This window comes from Cricetulus griseus, assembly GCF_003668045.3.
Source record: "Cricetulus griseus strain 17A/GY chromosome 1 unlocalized genomic scaffold, alternate assembly CriGri-PICRH-1.0 chr1_1, whole genome shotgun sequence".
NCBI lineage: Eukaryota > Metazoa > Chordata > Mammalia > Rodentia > Cricetidae > Cricetulus > Cricetulus griseus.
Genome location: NW_023276807.1, coordinates 67,076,657 through 67,092,603, shown reverse-complemented (window position 1 = coordinate 67,092,603; position 15,947 = coordinate 67,076,657). Strand labels below are relative to the sequence as shown.

At 44.3% G+C, this 15,947-nt stretch overlaps 1 protein-coding gene across 1 annotated transcript; it reads left to right on the top strand.

Annotated features, from left to right (window-relative positions):
* The first annotated feature begins 2,275 nt into the window (after positions 1-2,275).
* Cfap97d2 (CFAP97 domain containing 2) lies at positions 2,276-14,972 on the top strand. Its single transcript, XM_027387797.2, has 3 exons — positions 2,276-2,378; positions 13,782-13,862; positions 14,850-14,972. The coding sequence occupies exons 1-3, from the start codon at positions 2,289-2,291 to the stop codon at positions 14,970-14,972; spliced, it is 294 nt and encodes a 97-aa protein (XP_027243598.2). The 5' UTR covers positions 2,276-2,288.
* The last annotated feature ends 975 nt before the right edge of the window (positions 14,973-15,947 follow it).

Here is a 15,947-nt window from a genome sequence, read left to right as displayed (position 1 = left end):
CCAGGAGAGCCAGGGTTGCGGCACAGAGGCACCTGTGGCCATGACCAGAAACTGGGAACCAGGATGTCAGAGAAGACGCTGAAGAATTCTGCCCTATGACAGGGTACAGGGACAGCTTGTATGCCACTTGAATGATCTAAGCTCAGATGTCTGGGAACAGGGAAGGTTGTAAATGCTGTGATGGAAAATGTGTTCACCAAATAGTTTTTAAAAATTGTCATGCAAATGTGGTTAAAAATAAAATCACACTTTCCAGGTGTGGTGAGGCACATCTTTAATCCCAGCACTTTGGAAGGTAGAGTCAGGGGGATCTCTCTGAGTTCCAGACTAGCCTGGCCTACCTATGAGTTCCAGGCCAGCCAGAGCTATGTAGTGAGACCGGGTCTCAAACAACAACAACAACCACTTCCCTCCCATCTGCCTCAAGTCAGCTTTTCCAAAATGACTCTGGGCTGGTTGGGGCTTGTACCTCAGACAGGATGGTTTTACACCTGCTCTGATGGCAGCTGTTCACCCTTCCCAGTCGACCCAGTGCACAGGTCACAGGTCTCCTGCCACATTGCACTGCTAGTCCCCTGGCAGCATGATAACCATCAAAATTACATGTGTTGTATGACATGTCCCTCTCTTCTAGGTGAGCTCATTAAGAATATGCCATGTCCCTCTCTTCTAGGTGAGCTCAGAGAAGGACAGAACAAATGACATGCGGCGCCAGGGGGACCTTGGTGGATCCCATGGTGTGTGAGGGACCAATACAATCATGCAGGCAGGACTTACATGGGAAGGAAGTTTTATTGGGGGAAGGGAGAGCAGGAGAGAGAAGATAGACAGACAGGCGAGATTTGTCTGCCTCCTCAGAGAACCGGCAGAAAGAGAGACCATGAGTGGGCAGAGCCCACTCTTAAAGTGACCTCCTGCGCCTGTGTAGAGCCAGGGTACTGCTTGCCCTGCACTGTGCCAGGTTCCAAGGGGCAGGGCCAAGGTGTGCCTGGATGACAACACATATCCAGGAGAGTGTTCTTTAGGAGGATGGTGTAGGGTGCTGCTCAGAGCCCGACCCCCCTGTTCAAGGGGCCCAGGCCTTCCAGAGGCCCAGCAAATAGGCATCACTGACCCTGAGAAATCCTCCTGGCAAAGGAGGCTGCAGAAGTGCCCCTGCCTTTTCTGGTTTCATGACAAGGACCTGTGGGTAACCAGTTGTCCACCACGTGTCAGGGGCAGGTCATGCTTTGGCTGCATTCACAACTTATATCCTACGTCTGCCTCAAGCTCAGCTAGTATTTTGTGCAGACTGACGGCCCCTGAATCATGTCGTTATGTGCCCACCCATTCTAGCCTTCATTTAACCAGAGTTGGACAGGGAGTGGCGTCTACCAATTCTGTACTACGAGTTCTGGATATCAAATGTTACAAAGCCCAGAGTTCTGAAATAAAACTGACATCCCCAATCTTTTGGGTTGCTAAGGGAAGTCCAAGACAGATAAAAATAACTTAGGACCTACGCAATGACTCAACAGGTAAAGACACTGGTCGCCAAACCTGGTGCCTGAGTTTGATCCCTGAGAACCACGAGGTGGAGGCAAAGAACCAAATGCCACAAGTTGTCCTCTGAACTCCACATGAATGCCATGGCACACACATGCCCTTGTTGATGTTAATTAATTTATTAATTAAGTGTAATGAAAATGAACTTTAAAAATTAATAGCTTAAAATGACCAAGACGTTGTATAACTGTGCCTCAAGTCAACTGAAGAGAAAAAAAAGACAAGATTGGGCGAGTTAGGGGTGGTATGGCCATATACAAAAAAAAAGAAAAGAAAAAGAAAGAAAATCTGCTACTGAAGCTGGAGTGATACAAATTGTTATAAATGATTCCAAGACAGGACCAAAAGTGTTTCTTTCCCAGAGAAGCTCAATGACAAATGGCAGATGAGGAAGAGTCCGGACAGTGGTGTGAAAGAGGGGGCTGGTCCACTGTCCTCAGTTCTGGCGAAGGACATAGCCTTTGGCCTCTTTCTTCACATTTTCTTCTGGAGCTGGGAGCTGACTTGCTCTCCTCAAAACAACAGTGAGCTCATCAAGATCCCAAGACAACCACTGGAGTGGAAAGAGTGTTTATTCTTCTCTTAGCTCTCATCCATTGTTCCAAAGCCTCCACAGGCAGAACTGGGCTCTCCCCAGGCCTGGGTGCCATGGCAACAGTCACATGGCCCCACAAACAGCTCTGCCTGGGCTCTTCTGTTCATTCTGCTTCTCTCTGAAGGGAGCCTGGAGTTTGTGGTCTGAGATGCGTAGAGTACCCCAGCTGATCACCCCTCTGGCTAATAGGGACCTGCAGAGAGCCTGGGAGAAAACCTACCAAGACCACAGGAAAAAGGTAGGAAAACTCGGGCTAACCTCATGCTGGGCTTTGGGGTGCTGGGCAGAGACCAGGGAAGTAGGGCATGGATTCAGATGGTCAGAATAGCAGTTTCTTTTATTTCATGTATGTTTGTGCACCACGTGTGTACCTGGTGCCTACGGAGGCCAGAAGAAGGTACTAGATGCCTTGGAATTGAAGTTACAGACAGTTGTGGGTGCTGGGATTCAAACCCAGATTCTATGGAAGAGCAGCCAATGCTCTTAACCTTGCTAAGTATCTCTCCAGCCCCGGACTCTCAGTTATTAACAAGGCTCATCATTGTGTTACCAGTGAGTAAGATCTCCACAAACTCGGATTCAAGGCCATCCCATCCCCAAACACAGCATGTGTTCCTAAAGGATTCAGTTTCTCCCAGAATACTTGCAATCGCCTTAGGACAAAGACACCTGTGTGTCCACTCCTGGTCCACATTATATGCACCAGAGGAAACCAAAATCTGCCTGCACTGGAACAGCAAGAGACAAGTGCTATTTCCACTCCTTGAACAGGGATGTGGATGTTGCTTAAGAATGTCATGAAGTAGGAACTGTAGAGATGGCTCAGTGTTTAAGAGCACTGGCTCCTCTTCCAGAGGTCCTGAGTTCAATTCCCATCACCCACATGGTGGCTCACAACCATCTGTAATGAGATCTGATCTCTCTGATGGATTCTCCTGTTGTGCAGGTATACATGGAAATTGCATTAAAGTACATGAATAAATAAATCTTTAAAAAAAAAAAAGAATGTCATGAAGGGGCCCTGCCTTCTTATTGGACTCATCTGCTAATGGCATGCCATTAGTTCTGTTGGAAACACGGGGGTGGGGCGATGTCCTTGAATCTGTAAACCAGGAATGAGGAGATTCCCCTCAGTAATTTTCAGTGATTGCCCCAGGTACTGAGCCAACAGTCAACCATTTTTCCTTCTGAAGTTTGAGGTGACACCCTAAGAGGTCAACTCGTTGCTAGGCTCACTTGACACCCCACCTCACTGACCCCAGGAGATGCCCCCCATGTAGTGTTTCTCCCAGCTCCTTCAAGGGCCTGAGCTAGCTTCCTTACATCTCATTGCTCTCTAGAGAATGCTCTCTCTTCCCTTCCATAAGAGCATCCTGGCCTTCTGGTTTCTCGTTCATGCCACCATGCTGGATGTTCAGGTTCATCACTCTGATCATGACTGTTCACTGTGCTATTATCAACCTATGGTAAAGACCTCTCACTTAATGAAGATCTCTCACTAAGAAGCCAGAGTCAGTGACTGTTGCTTCTCTGAGTGATCTTGGAGAGCAGCCCTGTGTGTTTTGTTTTTATCCCGGGGACTGACCCAAATCCCATGAGATAGACAGTCACCTGCGCTTATGTGAGTGGCCAGCCTCTGCACCTGCGACATAGTAAAACAGCTGTTTTGAAATGGTAGATGTAGCAGAAGCAGGCTGACTGAGCAAGTGAGACTTTAGCAAGGTGGATGGCAGGCTGGAGTCTTGAGGTGCTTGGGAGCATTGGCTTATGGCACAAATACACAAAGCTTTGAAACGCCCCCGGAAGCCTATGATTGGGGTTTTTGGAGAACCTGATATGGCTACAGCCATCAGCAGAAGCAGTAGGCTTGGGATCCACAAGCCTGGCACAAAGGTGACGGTGCTAATGTGTGACAGAACAAACCATGAGTCTCGATGAGAGACAAAGATGGGAAGGGAAATCAGGCAAGGTCCAAGAGCCAGTCTTGGGCGTCACTGATGGTACAGCTAAAGCAAAGGGGAATTGGTATGAAGCACACATGGCTAAGGGAATAAACTCTGAATAGAAGCCATGCTGACTGATGGCAAGGTATGGCAAGGTCAGAAACTAAGGACGTCAGGCAATGCAGGCTAGGAACTAAAGGGATGCCCCCACAGGTACAAGAAAAGGGAAGGGAGACTGTCATAGTTAGGGTTTCTATTGCTGTGATAAGACACCATGACCAAAACAGCTTGAAAAAGGAAGGGTTTATTTGGCTCACACTTCCACGTCATAGTCCATCATCACAGGAAGTCAGGGCAGGAACTTAAACAGAGACCACAGAGGAGCACTGCTGACTGGCTTGCTCCTCGTGGCTTACTCAGCCTGCTTTCTTATACAACTCAAGATGATCTGCCCAAAGATGGCACTGCCCACAGTGGATGTGGTCTCCCACATCAATCATTAATCAAGAAAATGTTCTACAGACTTGCCTACAGACAATTTTATAGAGGCATTCCTTCAGTTTCTTTTCCTAGATATGTCTAGGTTTATGTCATTTTCCTAGGTTTATGTCAAGTTGACAAACAGCACAGGGGCAAAATGTGACTGTGATCCAGATACCAAGGGCCCTGCTGGATAAAGACAGATATGAGCAGGTGTAAGAAGAGTGATGGGGAGCAGCAAAGGACAGAGATCCCTTTCTTCCACCTCAAGCACAATAGTTTGAATAAAAGCCAACCCATGTTCCATGTGAAGAATGGAGATCTCTGCTTTTCAGGTAGTTAGAGCTAGATTAAGAATCTCTGAAAATGCAGAGGGTTTGATGAAACAGAGAAAAGAGAACTCTGTACCCCCAGCCACCAGTGACACCCCAGAGCCACCTCTGGAGTCTCAGTAGGTACTTTAGGACTGAAGAGCCTTTCCCAACCTGCTCCCACTCTTCAGCAAGCACCACCATAGCACACTCATCATTCTGCTGGAAATGTGCCCTTCTCCCTCCTGGTCTGCCTAGCACCCTTCCTCTGGCAGGCTTCTGCTGCTGATGGAAGAATCAGCAAACCCGAGGGTGCATGGATAAAGCCTGTATTGATCTGCTCTTTATAGTGTAACAAGACACCCCGGAATAGACAACGTATAAACAGTAGGCAATTATTTGTTACAGTTCAAGATGCTAAACATCCAAGATGATCAAGGATATGGATAACTTAGTCTTTGTGAAAAGTGGCTTCCAAGATGACAGCCTTAATGGAATAAGTAAAAGGGGCAGGCAGATTTCTGATGACTGTTTTATAAGGGCTTTAATTTCATTCATGAGGAAAGAAACTTCATGACTTAATCACTTCCCCAAAGGTTCCACTTCTTAATACCACCACAGGGAGGATTAAGCTTCAGCATGAATCATGGACAAATACAGAGACAAACCATAGCAACCTTCGAAACTGAAGTCAAAGAAAACAAAGGCCTAACAAAAAATAACAACAAACCTGAATATCCAAACACAGAGGTATGAATACAAAGATGTAATGTGCCAGTAGTGAGAACACCAAAGGAGAAAAAAGAAAGGAAAAGAAGATCTATAAGAAAGAATAATAAGGGACAGTTTCCCCTACATTCAGACACTACAGCAGAGATCCAAGGAGCCCAGAAAATGCCATAAAGCATAAATGTCTCAAACTACACATAGGCATGCTTATATTTGAACCTCAGAAAAAAAAATAAACAATCTAAAGTGTTAGATAGATGTCCCAGAAGAGAAAGCACATTCTGCCATGACCTGAATTTGATCTTTGGGACCTACAGGATGGAAGGAGAGAACCAACTCTCGAATGTCCTCTGACAGGCTGTGGAATGTGTTCATGTATGCACACACACACACACACACACACACACACACACACACACACACACACACACACACGAATAGATACATGTAATATGAGATTAAGTACAGAGATACAGAGAGTCACAGTGACTTGGACTGTGTTGGTCTATGTACTTCAATGGTGCAGGAGCAGGAAGTCATAGGACTTAGTTGTTGTAAGGTAATACACTACTCATGGGAATGTTATTTGAAAATGAACTTGGAATAGTTGTAAATGTGTATCGAAAACTCCATGGAAAACAATTTTTTAAAAGTCTTTAAAATGTTTAACTGGTGTGGTTGGAGAGATGGGTCAGTGGTTAAAAGCACTGGCTGTTCTTGCAGAGGAAGGAGTTGGGTCAAGCTCACAGCACCCACATGGAGGCTTACAATCTCCTTTAACTCCTGGTCTAGAGGATCTGGCACCCACTTCTGGCCTCCTCAGATACCAGATATACATGCAGTACACATTCATACAAGGCAAAATACTTGTACACATAAAATAAAATTAATATTTTTTAAGATTTGTTTACTTATTGTGTATACAGCGCTCTGCCTGCCAGCGCTCTGCAGGCCAGAAGAGGGTACCGGATCTCATTACGGATGGTTGTGAGCCACCATGGGGTTGCTGGGAATTGAACTCAGGGCCTATGAATTAACCATTGAACTGTCTCTCTAGTCCTAAAATTTATATTTTTAAATCTCAAATAAAATGATAAAAGATAGAAAACAGAAAAAAAGGAGCAAAGGACAAGGTTAATGGATAGATAGAAAATAGTAGCAGTAGATATTAATCCAACTGGATCAACACTTTGTATTTGTATATCTATAGTCTATATGGACCAATCAAGTGACAGAGATTGGGACCTGTGAGGGCCTCCTCAGGTAAAGGTTCTTGCCACCAAGCCTGATGACCTGAGTTTGATTTCCTGGAACCCACATGATGCAAGGAAAGAACCAACCTCTGCAAGTTGTCCTCTGCCCGTCACACACATGTTACAGCATGTACACCATACATGTGTCACGCCATGCACACCCCCAGCACACAATAATGGGTAGATGTTTTTAAAAAGGCAAAATATCAAAATGAATCAAAAATATATTTAACAATGTATGTGTTAATCATAAAAAGTCCACTTTAGTCTAAAGATACACAGATTACAAGTAAACAGAAAAGAATACACCATGTTAACACTCATTAAAAGGAAGCAAGAATAGCTATTTTTAATTCTAAGCAGAGCAGACTTCAAAACAAGGAATGTTGTTAGGAGTGAGAAAATCATTACATGACTACAACAGGGGTTAACCCTTCGAAAGGACAGCAGTCCTTAACAAGCATGCAGCTAACAATGGCATGTCAAGCTACATGGGACAAGGAGAGTTAGAACTGTAAGAAAAAATTATGAATTGAGAGGGAAGGACAACAAAAGGATAATAGAAGGTAAGTATGATCAAATTACATTATATGAATATATGAAAACAACTACAATTAAATATAAGGTGATTTTTAAAAAGGAAAAAGAGAAATATATGACTCTACTATCACAGTGTGAGATTTTAATACCTTCAGCCAGAAATAGATCACCAGGCAGAATAACACTCGAGAAATGTTTGAACTCAGTTAACACATTAGTCCTTTGGGTTGCTTGGATTAAATAATTTTTTATATACAAAACCAAAGAAAGGCACAGTTCATGAAAGAAATAAGAGACGACCTGGGTTTCATCAATATTAAAAATGCTTCTTCATGGCGGAAAACAATGTTGGGAGAGAATAGAGACAAGCCATGGCCTGCAGAAACGTTTGTAAGACATATATGTGATAAACAATGTTTTCCAAAATGTACAAAGAACTCCTAAAACTCAACAGTAAGAAAATAATCTAATTTAAATATTGGGCTTAATACTGAATAGACATTCCCAGACGATATATACAGATGGCAGGTAAGCCTGTGAAAAATGTTCCAGAGTGTTTCACATGTAAAGGCAGATTAAAACAATAATTAGACATCACTGCACTCCCATTAGAATCTCCATCCCCTGGAGATCCTCACATTTATTGGAAGCCACTGTCAGACTGTCCCTTGGGTTCCTAATGATGCTTCCTTATGTAGGCACAGGTGATCAAATTGCTTAGCACTGGGGACTAGCTTAAACTTCATCCTTGTTCTCCTCAGAGAAGTCGAAGACTGAGACCAAAATTTCTAGCCCTCTAATTGCATAATCATCCCCCTAGTGACTGGCCTCCATTTGAGGCCAAGCAGGAACCTTGTCACCAGCTGGCTCACTGGCTACCACCAAGAACACATCTGTGGTTTTGGAGAGTTCTAGGATTCTGGTCTATAATGACAGGAAAGAGAAAGAGAAGACTGAGTACACATCTTCTCACACCCGTGTAGAGAGCAACAGAACATTCTGGAAGATAACAGGAGAAGACTTGGACAAATAGAAAGGGGTACAACAACATTCATGAAAATAAACACTTGATACACAAATATAGAATTTTCCCTTGAGTTGTTTTGTATCCTTAAGAAAACCCACTGTTTTCTTTTTCCCCTGGGACTAGATATATTCATCATCAAGCTTACCTGGTAGCCATACACGAATACTCAGGAAATACTGGAAAGTATGATTGGAAGAGGTTCACCTATGATATCAAATGTTAAAGCTAACAGAAGGCCTGTGGACCTAAGTATGTGCCAGTGCTAAGCATGGACAGGAGACAGACCAAAGGCACAGTGTACTCAGCCTCAATTGCACCTGAAAATCAAAAGGCAGTAAAAGTGGTATCCTTGCAGACTGTCTGCAGGTAGCAGTGGTCTCCTCACTGTCCCAGAAGCTGGATGACACAATCAAAGTGTAATGTAATATATATATATATATATATATATATATATATTATATAGAGAGAGAGAGAGAGAGAGAGAGTGTAATCAAAGTGTAATATAATATATATATATATATATATATATATATATATATATATATAGAGAGAGAGAGAGAGAAGAGTGTGTGTGTGTGTGTGTGTGTGTGTGTGTTTGACTCTGGGGTGACACCTGCCTGCAGGGCTACGTACTTGTTCTGCTCTGAGGATTACGTTTCTGTGAACTTGAGGGCACATTAAGACCACAACAGTCTCTTAGTTTGTTTGGGCTGCCTATAACAACAGAGATTTATTGTTCATAGCTCTGGAGGTTCTGAGTGAAAAGGGCCATTTTTATAGAGGATGTCTTCCCACTGTGTCCCTCTCACTAGGATCTTTTAGGCCACTTATCCCATTTAGGGAGGTCCTGCCCCAGAACTGCATCACCTCCCAAGCAACCTACCTCCTAATCTTAGGGGTTAAGATTTCAACATATAAATTTGGAGGGAACAGGTGTTCAGGTCCCAGCAAGAGTGTATCAAACAGCATGAAAAGCAGTACTGAGAGAGAGAGGACATTTATCCACATAGGATAAACCTGGGTCTGTTACCTTAGCCTGAGCTGCCATGGGGAATACTAGATGAGACCACTTTAATAGAGATTTATTTCTCACGGTTCTGTGGACTGGGAGTCTAGAGTCAAAGTTCCTGGCAGGGCTGGCTTCATGCATTGCAAACAGCACACCTTCTATCAGCTCACATGACAGAGAGGACCAATGCTCTCCCTTTGTCTTGTTACAGGCTCTGACCCTTCATGCTTTGCTCAGATTCACCATCCTCCAGAAGGCCCCTTGTCTACACTCAGTTTCTGGGAATGGAGCTTCATTCCGGATTCTTGGAATGGGCTTGGAATCTTTAACACACATTCTCTATATTAAGAGAAACTCCAAAAGGACTGTAGATTTAAATATGAGTCAAGAGAGTGTGGTGACATGTGCCTGCAATTCCAGCAGCACTCTGGAGGCTGGGGGGAAGATCAAGATTTCAAGGCCAGCCAAGGCTACATAGTAAGAACCTGTCTGGGGCTGGAGAGGTGGCTCAGGCTGCACAGGCTGCTCTTCCTGAGGTCCTGAGTTCAATTCCCAGTAACCACATGGTAGCTCACAGCCATCTGTAATGAGATCTGGTGTCCTCTTCTGTCCTGCAGGTATACATAGAGGCAGAACACTGTATACATAATAAGGAAATAAATCTTTAAAATAAAAGACCCTGTCTCAAAAAAAAAAAAAAAAACCATAGTCAAGCATGGTGGTACAGACCTCTACTCCCACTACTGGGGAGGCAGAGGGATATCTGTGTGTCAAGGCCAGCCTGGTCTACAGAGCTAGTTCCAGGATAGCTAAGGCTATTACACAGAGAAACCCTGCCTCAAAACACACACACACACACACACACACACACACACACACACACACACATACACACACACCATAAAAACAAAAAACAAACATATATAGCATGGCCCAAAAAATAAACAAAGCAAAAGCAAATATAAGTAGAAAAAATAACTGCAATTTACATCACAAAAGCTTATATGCAAATAAACTCTAAAACTAAGAAAAATGAAAATAGATAAGCAATAAGAAAAAAGTTTTTAGAAGACATTAAGACGTCCACAGAAGAGCTTTTGGCCTGGAAAAGGTTGTTAACTTCATTAATAATAGATAAATGCAAATCAAGCTTGCCCTCTAATACTGTTTCTCAACTCTGAGGTTGGTGAGGAGCCCAAACGTCATGGGTAGTGCTCTGGGGAAAGGGCCACCATCTTGCCGTGTGAAAGGCTCAGGCCCATGGGGAAACTGAGCAATACCTCATAAAATTGCACACGTTTATCCTTTACCCTAGCAGTCCCAATTCCAGATACACTGGCAAATACACAAAGACAGATTGCAAAAGATGTTAATTGCAGCTTTTTTGTAATGGCAGAATTGGATCCAATTCAAATATCCTTCAATGGGCAGCTGAGTAAGTAGGGTTCTTTACACATAAGGACTATTATATGATTGTATAAAAGTAAGAAACTTCTCCACAGGCTACTGTGCAGTTATTTCTGGAATGTAGTGTGTTGTAGTTTGGGTATGGTTTAATGTTTCGTAAAGCTTTATGTGCTGAAATTTAAGCCCCATCATGAGGCACGTACATCATGAGGGTAAAAACTTGATCCACTATGATGGTTTAGGGGTGAAGCTTGTGGGAGCAACTTGGAATTAGACAGTGCCATTGAGTCCCATGGGTGAATCCTGGTAGCTTAATAAAAACATAGAGATGGTTGCAGCTTGTCTCCAGCCTAGCATGAATGAATACTTGATTTCTTCTCTATATGTAAGTAGATGATGATAAACAGATGATAGATAGATAGATAGATAGATAGATAGATAGACAGATAGATGATAGATGTGTGTGCATGCACACATGTGCATACATGAATTTCATCTCTCCCCACATGATACTCTGCATCTTCTGGGTTTGACTGGTGGGGATACCATGACCAAAACTTGCTGTGTAGACCAGACTGGCCTAGAATCTGCCTCTGCCCACCCCACCCCCCCCCAGTACTAGAGTAATGGTGTGCTTCACCATGCCTGGCTTTCTATAAGTTTTGAAACATCAAATAAAATAGTGAGCTGATTAAAGTTCATTCATAGTGAGCAGAAAAATGTACTAGAGCAAAAGATGGACATGTACTGTGGGATGGAGGTAGGGGCACAAAAGTAACCTTTTTGTTTTAAAATAGCATCAAGTTTGGGGAACTATCTTAGAATTAATACAAAACACCCTCATAGATCTCTGTTCATGTCTCCATCTCTATGTCTATGTGGTTAATCTTGATTGCCAACTTGATCGGGTTTGGAATCACCCTGGAAACAAATGTCCAGGCATATCTGTGAGAGAGTTTCTAGACTTGGTTAATTGAGGTTGGGAGACCTAGCCTTAATGTGGTCAGCACCATTCATTCCATGGGCAGAGAGGTGCTGGACTTTATGGCTGTGGATGCAATGTGGCCAGCTTCTTCAAGTTCTTGTAACCATCCCTTCTCCATCGTGATGACTGTACACTCCACTGTGAGCCTAAAGAAACACTGCCCCCCTCCCTCCCTCCCCCTCCTCCTCCTTCTCCTCCCTCCCTCCTTCCCTCTCTCCCTCCCTTCCTTCCTTAGGTTGGCTTTTCTCAGGTATTTTGTTCTAGAAACATGTAAAGTAACTAATAAACTCTCTCTAATTCTATGACACACACACACACACACACACACAGAGAGAGAGAGAGAGAGAGAGAGAGAGAGAAGCAATTTAAGAGAGTACAGTATACATTTTGTCCCTCATATCTCACTGTGTAGTTTCCAAGGATGAAAACATTCTCTTTCGTAACACAAAACCATTGCCTTTAGCCTTCATACCACTTGGAGTAGTTTAATTTCCTAATTTATGAGTGCGAGGACATGAACTGTTTACTCTTTTTTTTTTTTTTTTTGAGACAGTGTTTCTCTGTGTAGACCTAGCTGTCCTGGAACTAGCTCTTGTAGACCAGGCTGGCCTTGAACTCACAAGATCCACCTGCCTCTGCTGGGATTAAATGTGTGCACCATCACCACCCAGTGACATGAACGCTTTAAAGATATGGTATACTTGTTTCATAGAATCCTCAGTTTGGGTTTTCCTAGTGTCTCTTTGTAAATTAATGCAGTCCCCACAGTCCCGAATGAAGAAAACAAAATACCACACCCATCTCACTATGGAGATACAGACACACTATGGACACCTGTATCCCACTAGCAATGACAATACTGACCCATGGTCAAGGATGCACCCAGTTCCCCAGAACCTAGACCTAGAGACAACCTTTGAAGACCTCCTATGCATTGCCTGCTAGACTGCAGAGCTGCTGGCATGTCTCCCTTCCAAATTCGGTGCTGTGTTTCACATTTGGGAATCTGCATCTCATGTCTTTAACAAACAAAAGAGGTACCATATAGTATAGTGTGTCCAGGTCCCTCAGTCAACTCAGGCTGTATCTCAAACCTTCAGATTATCAGCTGACAGGTCCTAGAGTCAACAATCTGTCATCAGGTATCTAGAACATAAAGGATTCTTTTTACTGAAAATAAGAATGTGCATAGATCTCATGAATATAATCTGTTACTATTTAAAAGAATTGTTCCCTTTAGGTATGCATTCCTGTAGATGGAAATTTCTGTCCCACCTGGTCCTGAAGCCCCTTAACTCCCAAATAAACACAGAGGCTTATATTAATTATAAACTGTTTGGCCAATGCCTTGGGCTTCTTACTGGCTAGTCCTCTCTTAATTATTAACCCATTTCTATTAATCTATGTATTACTAAGAGGCTGTGGCTTACCTGTAATGCTCTGGAATGTTACTCCTTTAGTGGCTACACGGTGTCTCTCTCAGGATTCTGTGTTCTCTTCCCAGAATTCTCCTCATACAGTAACACCTCCTATACTTCCTGCCTGGTTACTGGGCAGTCAGTGTTTATTCACCAACCAATAAGAGAAACATATATTCACAGCATACAGAAGGATATCCCCCATCACATCTCCTAACAGGGAGCTCTCGGGAGTTGCTTTGTAGTCAGTCCTGGTATATGGTACTTCCTGAGCACATTGATGAGGGCTCAGACAGTCCTGCAAGATAGACTCAGGGCATGCCCTACATCCATGTGATTCTCTATCCCACAGCAAAACACAGGCTCACTTCCGAGGGCTCCCTGGTCACCAGGGAGGGTGAGATCCAGTCAAATCATGAGCCTCAGTGAGAACTTCCTGCCAGGATCTATTTGGAATCTTTGGTACAAGGTCCTAATGGGGATGTCACAGAAGCTGTTCAAAATGCCCCATGAGCCTTATTGCCCACTCTGTGCTGCAGGTCCAGAATGCCCAGCCACTAGTGGACACCCACCCACCACAGACTTACGGCCACCTCCACCTAAAGCTCAAGAAGCTGAAGGTACGTGCTGCCTCCTCTTCTAACCACATTCCCAGCTTACAAGATGATGTCAGCTCAGACCATCTGGACCATGACTGGACAAGCTCTTCAGCCTTGTCAAAACCAAGGTGTCACCTAAGAGGTCAAATGACCCCACAACAATGGAACTGGTTGGTGACTGTCTCAGAACCTCCCCTGATATTGCCCAGTAATGGCACAGACACAGACAGATAACTTTAGGGCAATTTGTACAGTGAAGCTCCAGATAATTAATTAGCATCATTCCTTTAAATTTTTTGATCACTTCTGGATTTGTATTTCTTGAAGTGTAGGCCATGGGTGAGAGTGACCCATACACACTCATGCATGCAGCAATGCCCCCAAGGCAAACTGAAAGTGATAATGTTGATCTGCTGAACACAGCTGAAGAACGACTGAGCAAACCAGTGAGCCAGTCTCTTTAAAACCTGAAAGCAGGCCTTAGTGGTCCCACCACTCATGTGGCAAGATGGGAGGAAAGATAGGAAGGTCCCCAGAAGCTTGTGGGCCAAGAAATATGGCCTATTGAACAGCATCTCAAACAAAATAGACCATGAAGGTAGACAACTGAGGTTGTCCTCTGACCTCCACAGGCATGCTAAGGCACGTGAACACACACACACGGTGCAGGAGGCTATAGCAATAATGGCTTCTTCCCTCTGGAATTAAGTATACACTTTTAGCAGTGTAACATATCTCCTGAGATAATTCCCTCACTAGCATGGCCCCCATGTGACAATTTAACAGATGACTTAAATGCATGAGATAACACAGCTCCTTGCTGCTGAAGCCCCATCCCAGTGTATTCCAACCAAAGATGGAATAGTCATCCTGCTCTTGTCCCAGTGCCTAGGATTATGGTGCACCCTGCTAGCTGCTACTGACACCTCAAGGGAACCTACAGAGTGTGACTTTGAAAAAGTATGTCTGGAGGAACCTTGTGCTATTGTGGGACCCCTGTGTCCACAGATGGAGGAAGAAAGACTCTCCGTCATCGACAGAGAAAACATCCTACTTCTGCGAAGGGTAGCCTCTGCCATGACAACGAGGGGACAGACTGACAGCAGCAATAACTTCACACACAGAAGGTAACAGTAGGGCTCTTAACATTTGCCTTGCCAGCTCCAGGTTAGGGGGCAGGGCATAGTGACAGGCATTCTTTCCTATCATAAGAACCAAATTAAAAAATGGCCACATGCTCCTGACTCCAAACCCTCCTTGAGGTTCTGAGGCATACAAAGGCATAAGAATCCACCTAGAGTGACATCTGCCCAATGCCTTCTGTGTGCCAGGCACTGCTCACAGAACCATCCCAACCACCATCCGCACAAGGACCAGCAAAGTAGAGGCTGCAGAGCTTCTCGTTTCATAGTGGGGAAACTGAGGTACAGTGAAGCTGCACAACTTGGCCAAAATTGCCATCACCCTGTGGAGGGTGCAGGGTATGTCCAAGTCACAGAGCACTCCATAGTCTTGCAGTATCAGATCCTTGCTTGGGAGACAGCAAAGAGCTCAGATCTGAAGCCTGGGTGAGAGCATGGCTGTCCCCTTTATGCCTGCATTGTTCTCTGAAACCTGTGGTTTTTTCCAGCTTAGAATTCTGCTTCCCAAGAGGATGAAGGGCAGTTCCATGTTCCATAAAAACACCCTGTGAACATGTGTTTAGATTAAAGTCTCTTTATTCAAGAAGACACCAAGGCAAAACACAGGCCAGAGCTTGGTTATAGAACCCAGCAAGCGCGGCCAGAACAAAAGGGGCCTGGGTCCCCACGTGCAACCCCTTAAGAAGCTCCCTTACGTCACCCCGGCTTTCCTTCACCATGCCCTTATGGGCGAGTCCCGGGTCCACCTGGTACCTGTCCCAGGACTATTGGGCGGGGCTAGGGTGTCTCCCTACAAACATGCTCATGAGTCCTTTGTCCTCCCTTCTGCAAAAGAGTGGTGTTCCATCCTTGGTAGCCATATACCTTACGAGACCTCTGTAGTCTCCCCCTTTGAGTGCAGAGTTGTGCTGGTGACTGTATGGGGCCACAGTGATGCAGGCTTTCCTGCAGATGCACATGGACT